General features: G+C 37.5%; 1 protein-coding gene across 6 annotated transcripts in view; it reads left to right on the top strand.

Annotated features, from left to right (window-relative positions):
- Positions 1-770: 770 nt before the first annotated feature.
- NOF1 (U3 small nucleolar RNA-associated protein) overlaps positions 771-11,132 on the top strand; it is a 114,912-nt gene continuing 104,550 nt past the window's right edge. For 3 of the 6 annotated variants that reach the window (XM_088959284.1, XM_088959282.1, XM_088959279.1), the window contains exons 1-5: positions 771-928; positions 1,261-1,357; positions 3,172-3,280; positions 3,388-3,445; positions 7,991-8,187. Coding sequence is in view for 5 of the 6 variants with exons in the window: in XM_088959282.1 (XP_088815408.1) it covers positions 8,160-8,187 (28 nt within the window). In the remaining variant the exon portion in view is untranslated. Of the gene's footprint in view, positions 929-1,260; positions 1,358-3,171; positions 3,281-3,387; positions 3,446-7,985; positions 8,188-11,132 lie in introns of all 6 variants that reach the window. The other 3 variants (XM_088959283.1, XM_088959281.1, XM_088959280.1) reach the window with 2 other exon arrangements.

Raw genomic sequence — 11,132 nt, 5'->3', positions numbered from 1 at the left:
AATTTTTTTGCCTTTTTTTCTTTCTTTGTTCATGTTTTATTTCCCTTTTCATATCTTTATATATGAATTTTGTCAATCTATTCAAAAAGTAATAATAAAAGTCAAAATTTGATTTTTTATTAGGAGTAAAATTGGTGTTATTTATCCAAATTAATCAGTGGATTTTGATCGGTCAAAACTCTTCCCATATCATAGATTTTCTCAAAATTGAAACTTTTGGTTAATTTTGAATTCTAACCTCCAAATGAATCAAAATAGCATCAATTAGAATCTTCCCATCGATTTTGATTCTTGTGACAAACCCGTCAATAAAAATCTGAGAGTTAAAATTTCAAGTCGTTGGTAATTAGATATGTTCATGACCGGCTTGGCCCGGCTCCCAGATGGGCATGAATAGGCTTTTTGGCCCACAGGCTTAACCTCGGGCCAAAAAGCCTAGCCCGCATAAAATTCGAGCCGGGCTCGAGCTTTGCCAAAATAGCCTGGCCCGAGCCCGAGCCCGAGCCGGGCTATTTTGGGTTAGGCTCTAACACTCACCCGATAAATCCTACTCCTTCAGTTATTGCTTTTTCCAATGTTCTGAGAATTGGATCGGATTGATTAGTTGAACCATAATCTGGCCCCTGGTCGGTCCGGATATATCCCTAAAACCGTGTTTTAAAAACCGTTCGCCTGACCGATTCAATCGGCGAACCGGTCCCAGTTTTGCATAATCGGCCGTTTTTTAACATTTTCACTTTTAGTACAAAAAGACAAAAAAACTTAAAATTGGGCTAAACAGCTCCAATACTAAAATCCCAATCCCCGCCAAAAATAAACCCTCTTCGATTGATTTCGGATTCTCTTCTTCCTCTTCAAACCTAACCTAAGTCCAGTCAGTCACCAGTGACTCCAGCCACCACCACCAGCGCCTAGCCGCCGACGCCAGGTAGTCTCTCCCCTCCTCTTTAGTCTTTTTTTCTTCTTCTTCTTCCTGCCCGTGGACTCTGTTCACCGCGCGCGTCCCTCCATCTCCGCCGGCCGGTGTCCTCTTCTTCTTCTTCTTCTTCTTTTCTTTGGCGGCGGCGGCGGTGCTCTGTTCACCGCCCTCTCCTGGTCTTCTTCCACCTTTCCTTCTCCTCCTCCTACCGTCTGAATCTGACTTCTTTTTCTTTAAGTTTGAATCTGATTTCTGCAACATTTAGTCATTTATTTATAATGTTTATTTATTTTTTAATTCTTGTAATTGAAATTAATTAATTACTGATAGTTTTGTTACAGGTTTGGTTTTTGGTTCAGGCTGGAATTTCATCTTTGCTTCAGGCTTTCAGTCCACCAAATTCGGCCAAGATACACACCTAGTTGTTCAGTATTGCAGGTTAGCCTAAGCACTATTGAACTCTTGAAATAGAAATTTAAACTTTAATAATTTGATTTCATATTTTGAATTTAGGTGATATTGATATTGAAATAGCTGAAAATTTAGGTAATATTGATATTTTGAATTTAGGTGAACTTAGAATAGTGATAGTGATAACATGATACTAAAATAGTTGAAAATTGAAATCTAGTTTAGTTCATCATATTTGCATTATAATTTTTGAAATGATATTCTTGAAATGCCTTTATGATGATGGTGGTTGTAGAGAACAGTGATGTGGTCCCCACTGTCCGTTAGTTTGTGATTATAGTTAGCAGTTATTTCAGTTGGTAGTTTATTAGTTTTTTTGCCATGTAAGCAGTAAGGGTAATTCAACCCTTTCACTTTTTATTTGAGTATTAATATAAATTATAGAGTGGGGCAACAAGTTAGTCAACTCTCTCTCTCTCTCTCTCTCTCTTGAAATTTCATCTTCGAGTTCTCCTTCCCTTCTTCTCTTTGTCTTCTCCTTTCTTTCTCAATCTTTTCTTGATTATTTCACATTGTACCTAGGAATGATTGTAGTCCTATTCGATTACATGGTATTAGAGCCAACCTAGGAGTTCTTATGCTAGTCTAATTAGGCCGTTCCAAATTTGATCCTAAAGCCTCAAAATGCATTTTCCTTAGTTATGTACAAACTCAAAAGGGATATTGCTGCTATGAACATATTTCTGTGAGGAGGTTTGTCTCTATGGATGTCACTTTCTTTAAGGATGTACCTTATTATCATAGGGTTTCTTCTCAGGGGGAGAGTAGTGAGGTGGGGGTTCATTCATCAGATCTGTCCCAATCACTGAAGATGAGTGTAGTGGGGAGGATTGCCAGAGGTGCTAGGATTTGAGAGTTTATCACAGATGGTGGAGGCAGGTTGATTTCGGTCATTAGCAGTCCAGGCCAACCCAATTCCTTTTGCGGATCCAGATCCAGGTACTACAGTTTCGTTATCTTCCATTACAAATGAGATACCTTCAATTGTTGAGCCTTCACCCCCTTTTGTTGAGCCCTCATCTCCATTGGATGACCTTGACCTCCCCATTGCAGTCCGTAACGGCAAACACCGTTGCACCTCATCTACAACTCACTGTATTTCCCAGTTCTTGTCTTATGATGATCATTTGTCTCCATCTTACAAGTCCTTTCTAGTATCCATTGCTGATATTCCCATTCCTAGAACAGTGCAGGAAGTCTTGTTAGTACCTGAGTGGAAGGATGCAAGTTGGGAATAGATGTCTGTCACCTCCAACGTGCAACTTGCATATCTTCTCACCAAGGTAGTTTCAAAGACGAAGTTAGAAATAGCCAGTTGGGAATGACAGGCATCTATTCCCAACTTGAGGGGAGTGTAGAGAACAGTGATGTGGTCCCCACTGTGTTTGTTAGTTTGTGATTATAATTGGTAGTTATTTCAGTTGATAGTTTATTAGTTCTTTCATTATTTCTTTTGCCATGTAAGCAGTAAGGGTAATTCAGCCCTTTCACTTTTTATTTGAGTATTAATATAAATTATAGAGTGGGGCGACAAGATAGTCAACTCTTTCTCTGTTTTCTGAAATCTCCTCTTTGAGTTCTCCTTCTCTTCTTCTCTTCGTCTTCTCCTTCTTTCTTTCTCAATCTTTTCTTGATTATTTCACATTGTACGTAGGACTGATTGTAGTCCTATTCGACTACAGTGGTTATAATTAGGATTGAGTCTTGAACTTTATTGGATTGTTGATGTATTTGTTTTTATTGTGGGAACTCTGACCTGTGAACCTCTCTGCCTTTACCAGGTTGATGCCCGGTCTGGTTCTCTGAACATTGGTTTTTTCTTCTTCCCCTTCGATTATTCCTTATCACCTACAACAGTCCAAAAGTTCTCCGGCGTCAATCAAGTTTCAGGTGAGAATCTTCGTTTTTTCTCACTTTGTGCCAGCTATCTCACGATCCAACTTCAGAAGTCGTGCCAGCTATCTCACTGGTTTTCTTCTTCTTCTTCTTCTTTACAGAGGCGACTCTCACGATCCAAGTTTTTTCTGAAGATCTCTGATCTCCCACTTGTTACAGGTATGACCTTTAACCTTTAATCCCACCTATGTTTCAGTGTTTTTTGTGTTTTCAATGTTCATCTAGCCTCTGTTTCATGATTAGAGAGAAGGTTTCCATCGATCCATTCATGGATTAGAGAGAATGTTTATTGTTTTCAATGTTCAACCAGCCTCTGTTTCATGTTTAACATTTAACCAACCTCTTGTTTCATTGAAGCTTGTTTTTATGCTTCTAAAAGTTGATGACAACCAGCTCTCAAAAGAGATTCAAAACCACCATATAAAAGAGATTCAGGAGTCAATATTAGTGTTTTCATCTACCTTCCATAGGTTAGTCATTTTACTTCCATATGAAACTGAAAGCCCCAGAAAAGCTCAATATTATTCTTCCTTCATCATCCCTTACCACCCCTCCCACACCAAAATCACCAGGATTACCTAAATTACAACCATATTTCAAGACTGGAATCTATTTTGTTGGTCGGAAAACATGATGAAATTTTGTTTGATCATCCTAATTCCAGAAATTTGGAGGTTGATTGTTTCCGTTTAGGGAGCATCTCTTCCCAATGTGCTTCATGTCTTTTGACCCTTTTTATGAGGCATTCTCGGTTCATTTCCTGTGCCACTTAACTTATTTTGCCTTTCTGGAAACTTTAGCAACAAAATGTTGTTGAAATTTAGTATTATATGGGAATTGGTGTGCAGTTCAGCCATTGCAGGTGGAGGTCAAAGAGTTGTAAGGATGGCCGACTGGGTTATCAGTAGTCGTGATGAGTTGTGCAAAAGAATTGCTACAGAGATTCCAGAGTCACTAATACTTTATCCGTTAGTTAGCATATTGGGGTGCATCATAGATTGTAAAATATGGCATGCTTTTAAATTTCATATTATTATTAATTCATTATTAATGAATTTAGATACCATTATACCAACAAATGGTTGAAGGGCCAACATTAACCATCTCCCATAAACCATATAATCATCAATCCAATAAATATAAATAGAAACCTTCATAAGCATTAACCAAATAAAACTAATCTTTCTCTGGTTTTCTCACCTCTTCATCAAAGCCTCTTAAAACTTTCTTTTTCCGGATAAACACATGCACCTCACTTTTCAAACCATTTAAAATGCCAGCAAACTCCAAAGCTATGTACCCACCCCCAATTATTGCAATCTTCTCAGGTTTTGGGGGTAATCAAGGGCCACATTAGTATGTGTCTTGCTGAGTATTGTTTCCCATCCACATCTACAGTGTGTGGGTCTACAATCCGTGGATGAAAGCATTAAGATCCACTCAATGAATAGGATCATCATGACTATGTTACCAATATTACTTGACTCAGTAGTAAACTATCTTTAAAACTTATCTTTGTCTGAGAATGTTACTAATATTACTTGACTCAGAAGTACACATCTGCATTAGAAAAGAAAAATAGATACTTGTTTCATTTTTTCTGAAAAAAGGATTGAGTTGCCATACTTAAAATAAGATAAAATACACCAAAGAAAGTATATAGTTCAGGCCTGGGCACAATTTAAAAAGAACTAAGCTTCAATTGTTGCTGATTAATTTAGGCAATCCAGGATCAATTGGTTTAGGACATGTATCTACAAATAGCTATGGAACTATTGTCTTGAGTTATTTAAGGTCCATAGGAGAAGGGAACTCCCTCAGAGTTGTACTGCTTTTCCCTGTTACAAGGACTCAAGATCACTCACCTTGTATTAGAGCGACTTATAGATTGTAGTCTGAATGTGTGATAATTAGTTGAAGTGAGATAACATCAAAGTTCCATGGCCCTTGAGACATCAACTGAGAGAAGTAAAAGCACCAGCCTTGAGCCTCAAAAGCTCCTTCAAGTGAGTACTGTGCAAGTGTGCATAATTGTTAAGGCAACACATTGGCAATAAGACACCCATGGAGGGTCGCGTTGATTAAACACCTAGCTATTTTATACATGACTCTTGAAATATATTTATGTTATTTATTTTTGAGATTATAACAATTTTTTTTTGAAAGGTAAAGAGAAAATTTATTAAAGTAAAAAAGAAATACATGGGAAGGTGATAAGAAATCACCCGAGAGAAGCAAACTGACTTAGACCCTCCTTACACCAGCTAATAACAGACAAGGACACCAGACAACATAACAGGCTAACTCCTCCGGCAAATGAAACCTAGACCAAGAACATAATGACAAACTGAAAATGAGAGAAAAGGTACAAGCAGAAGAGAAAATCTAATCTAGCTCATCCAGGTTATCACCATCCTCATCCCATTTCTCTCTTCCAGTTTACCCTTTTCTTGAGCTCTCTTCCTTCTTCTTGCTCTTGAACTCTTCAAAAGCTTTTAAGGCAAAATCCTCACCTCCCCCAAAAAACAAACCCAAACTTTTATCAATTTCTACATCCTTTCTAGCTGCTATCTTGAACGAGGCAGATTCAGATTTTTCTACCTCCTTTTCGATACTATTATCAAGTTCTCTACCAACCGCATTGGAGCTTTTTCAGTGCCGCCAACAAGGTGACCATTCTCCAGCTGCTTGCCTGGGTTGGAGGTATATTGAGACTTGGAAAAGGAGGGGGGTATTAATTATTAATTGTTTGGGGGTATTAAATGTTTTGGTACTCTGTGACTTTGAAAAAAATCAATTTCAATGAAATTCTATCTATCTAACTAGATAGATAGATAGATAGATAGATAGGGGATTGAATAATGGTCTAGCTTTCGCTCTCTCTCTCTCTCTTGTGTCTCCACATCTCTTCCCTTTCTTTAATGAGAGGGAGAGAGAGAGGATTGAATAATGGTCTAGCTCTTGCTCTCTCTCTTGTGTCTCCATCTATTCCCTTTCTTTAATGAGAGAGAGAGATATTTTTTGATCAATATTGCATTAGATATAGATGGCATCTTCTCAGAAGGGTAAGCAAGTGGCTACAACTGAGAGTAGGGAGGCCAAGCACATAGAGATGGCAAGATGGACAACTAGAGATGAAAAGGTCTTTATTGAGTTGATGGCAGCACAAGCTAAGAAGGGAACTAGAACTACAACCGCATTTAGCAAGGTTGGTTGGTCAGAGATCAGGAAGGAGTTTATGAATAGGACTGGAAATGATTACACAAACCTCCCATTCAAAAACAAGTTCAACAAGTTGAGGATAGTATACAGGGATTTCAAAGTGTTGCTGACCCAAACTGGATTTGGTTATGATTACAGAACCAGGACTATTATGGTAAAAGATGAGGTGTGGGAAGCTTACATCAGGGTAAATTTAATTGTATACATAGTGGACAAGTGCAAAGAGAAGCCTATAAAGATCATCATGTCTGGTCTAGCTGGGTATGCGAATTCAATGTCTGAAGCTCTACGTAACCGGTAATCTTCTTGGGAAGGTGACTTTCCAAGTCTTTGGGTTAGGGCTCGGAAGAGAGGAGAACTCAAAATTAGGGTTGTAATCAGATTGGATGCAACAAAATCCGCATCCAATCCGATTATTGGTAGCCTACATCTGAATCTGATCCAAAATCCGATTGGATTTAAAGATTCGGATTTGGATTCGAATTCGAATTCTAATGTACTCAGATTTAATCCGATTCACTTTAAATTTACAAAATAGCAGAAAAATTTAAAAAATAATTTTCAACTTTTATATATAATAAATTAATATAAATATAACATACTAAATTTATTATATATATCATATAATATAATATATACAATATATTTTTGCAATTTTAAATATAATTATATAAAATTTATTTGTTAAAATTAATAGATAATATAATATAATCAGATTTAGATTTTAATAGGATCAGATGGGGTCACATCCAAATCTGAGATGATCGGATTGGATGTCGGATCGGGTTCAGATTTCCCGGTATCATTGGCAGACCTACTCGAAATGGGAGGGTTTTTTGGTTTTTTTCAACTAATTGCTGAATACCCGTTAATGTTATCAATGACTCAAAATTTCAATGTGTCCAATTTTTATTGGCAGGTTAACGCTTCCTGTGACCCCATCCTCATCAGGACGGTATGGTCGGATATTCTTGATTAATAATCTGTGTTTGGAAGTGGGTGTTAGGGTCTATGTAGTGTATGGTTTTGTTCTTACAACTCACTGCCACTATTGTCATTAGGGGCTTGCAATGGCCTCACCATTCTCTCGTTGTTGTTCTCTCGAGTTTGGTGACTGTGACTAGCGAGAAATTGTAGGAATGTGACATGTTCTTCTTCCTTTTCTTCTTCTCTCTCTTTTTCCTGTTGGCTAATATCAGTTTGCCATGGATTAAAAACAATTTAGTTTTTCTATAATCTTTGATAACTTGACAACCTCTCTAATCCCGCTTTAGCACCAATTCAGCTACTATCGACGAACAGTGAGAATGAACTTCATTTTTGTAATAAAATTTTGATTTGTAATAAGATTTTTATCTTATTATTGTTGAACAAGTGCTGCTATGTCATACTATCATTCTCCATATTATATCATATGCCATGAGCTGTTGTTTTGGTTTTGGCTGATTATCTGATGCTAGTTATGTATATGGGGAAGTGTAGCAACGGGACCAGCTGCCGTGACACAGGGAGAATTTATTCTAGAAGGGGTCGTTCTGAAAATCAGAAGCTCAGAATCGATGCCAAATAAGGGTTAAGCTGCCACAACATAGAAAAAGGTTCATCCAGCCAATTGCATCTCTAGTACGCATCCCTAAAGTAGTGAAAACCAATGGGAAAACGATACGGAAGAAAAAGAGGTAGTCACAATTCACTTGCTCTTGTGAAAACTGTCTGAGACTTTAGTTCCATTTTTATCTGTTTTTTGTTATTCATAAGTTATTTGATTCAATTGTTGCCTTGGATTTATGTTTCTGCACAAACTTGGGATGAATCTTTTTCTTGGTATAAGTAGACTAGGCAATGCTGCTTAGAGAATGAACTCCTTGTATATTGTTTTTTATTTGATAAGCAACAATAAAAGAGTGCAGAAATAGCGTGAGAATAGGTATGTTATGAAGAAGAAAGTGGGAGAAGAGGAGAAGAAGGGAAAAGAAAAAGGTTTTTCAGTTGGGAGAAAATGATCTGAGCTCCCATGTGTTTTATTTCATAATCATAAACTGAAATTAAAAGACTATCCTTATTTATGTGACATAAAAGAAAGAACAAAACAACCTAATAGGAATTAACAAAGAACAGCTATACCCTTGCCGACTAGATTTAATCTCCACCTTCAAGCTGGAGGCTGGAGCATATATATCATAGAACTCCAGCTTGTTATAAATAAAGACTGTTCTAGTTTGGCTCAAGTTCTTACTAAAGAGATGCTAATTGGTCTTCTAATTTGACATATGGTGTAACTATTTTGCCATTTGTCACCTTCTATATGTTTCATCCTCTCATGGAAAACTGGATTGGAGACAATTTGTATTGTAGCTTGATTGTCATAAAATAGCTTTATAGGTTTAGCTATAGGAATACCAATCTCCTGAAGGAGATGTTTCAGTCATATCAACTCATAGGTAGTGTGTGGCATTTTTTTTGATAGTTAACAGATATCATTTCATTAATATGAACAAAAATGTACAGAGATGAACAAGTGGGGTATGAGTACCCCTAAAAATATTTATAAAAAAAAGGACTACCCCTAAAAGATAAAAACAGTTAATACAATTGAGCCCAAAATAATTATTCCCTAACAACCCCCTGCTTAGCTAATGAATCAGCTATCCCACATTAGCATCCCTAGGAACCCCATGAGAACAAACTGTCATTCCCCTTAATAACCACTTGGTCTTCTTCACCACTTCACCACTTCAGTCATCATCACTTGAGAGTTCCCTTCAACCCTTCAACCACCAATCTTCTAAGATTTAGTCTTTCTATCTGTAGAGAACACTGATGTGGGCCCCACTGCAGTGGTCCCCACTGTGTTTGTAGGACAGCATGTGTAGTTATTTGTTTCAGTTATACTAGTGTCAGTTTGAGTCAGTTTGTTAATTCAGATATTATTTATTTCAGCTTTTATTTACTTTATTTATTATGTAAGTACTAAGGGCAGATGTGTCCTTTCCATTGTGTACTAAACATAACCTATAAATAATAAGAAAGTGGCGGCGGAAGACCTGTTAGAATCTCTTCCTCCTTTCAACCACTTGTGTTCTCCTGTTTCTCTTCTATTCTCTCTACTTTCTCTCACTTTTCTTCTATTTTGTAAACCTAAAACCTATTACGATTCAAGACTGATTACAGTCTTGATCTACTACTCTATCAATTGCGCCTCACATAGAACAGCGGATAGTTCAACTCTAGTGGAGTCTCCTTGACTACTAGGACCCGAGATAGAGCTAAAACGATTCCATCTTTATCCCTGAAAACCCTTCATATACTTGAGGGGCCTGGGTTACTGAGACAGCTCCCATCAAAATTGAGTTTTATGAAGCTTTCTGGAGAGGTTCCCAACTCTTAACTGTTCTAGATTTTCTTATAGATGAAGAAGCTACTTCCCATCAATACCTTCTTATGTCTTATGACTCTTATCAAAGGAAAAAGGTGAGAACAAATCCAAGGACTTGACCTAATGAATCACCCTTTAAAGAATACATTCTAGGATTGTTTCTATTGATCTCTTCTCTTCCTTGAAAAGTCTTGCATTTCTTTCTTCCCAGACTATCCATAACATGGAAGCCTTAGTGCATCTCCACAAAAGTTCTTCCTCTTTTCCTTGGCCAATTAAAGGTTCCACCTGCAAGCAAACTAATTAAGATTGTAGGTAGAGTCCACCTGCCTATAAGTTTGAAACTATAACATTGAGAGTAGCACATTGGGCAAAAAGTTTGAAGCTGTTTTTGGATTTCAAGACTGAAGATTTCTTCAGAGCTTAGGGTATCATTGTTGCATCCTCAACTACAAGACAAAGACCTTTTGAGGTTTGGTGTCCCCGAATAAATGGTTGGAAGGAACTGAATTTTGATGGGAGCTGTCTGGGTAACCCTGGACCCTCAGGTATTGGGGGAGTCATTAGGGATGAAGAGGGGAACATAATTGCTTTATATTCTGGCCATGTGGAGCAGGGCGATGTGGTAAGATCAGAGTTTTTGGCTGCATTTTTTGGGGTTTAGAAGGCAAAAGAACTGGGTATTAGTAGGCTGATTATTGAGGGAGATTCTGAAACTGTGGTTAAGTGGCTGGTAAAAGGGGAAGGGGTGGCATGGCATGTGAGGAATGAATTTAGAAAATTCAAATGGTTGTCACAGAACATGTTAATTTGAGTGAAATGGGTGAGGACTGCTAATAGTTTGGCAGATAGCTTAGCCAAGCAAGGGGTACATAGAACACATATGTTTTGGGCTCAAATATAGTACTGATTTGGGACAGCTTCCATAGCTGGTTCTTTTCACAGCTTCTTGTTGTAATCTTGTTTCTCTCATGGTTAATGAAATCTTTTCTGTGTTGCTGATTAAAAAAAGGTAGAGTTCACCTGCACCCGAAAAGATCAAAACCACTCCCAAATAGAGGTAACAAAATAGTAGGAATAAAGATGTGATAGGCTGTCTCACCATTTGCTTTGCAAAGCGTGCACCAATTCGGGGATGAAAAAGCATTTTTTCTTCTCTTTTATAGAAAATTCAGAGTGTTGATTTTTCCACAAAAGACCTCCCAACAGAAAGCCTCTATTTTTGATAAAAAAAAAACAGAAAGCCTC

Source organism: Nelumbo lutea, chromosome 8 (genome assembly GCF_056320005.1).
Source record: "Nelumbo lutea isolate HS-2025 chromosome 8, American lotus-T2T, whole genome shotgun sequence".
Taxonomy (NCBI): Eukaryota; Viridiplantae; Streptophyta; class Magnoliopsida; order Proteales; family Nelumbonaceae; genus Nelumbo; species Nelumbo lutea.
The sequence above is the reverse complement of the archived record's forward strand: the minus strand, read 5'-3'. Positions and strand labels throughout refer to the sequence as shown.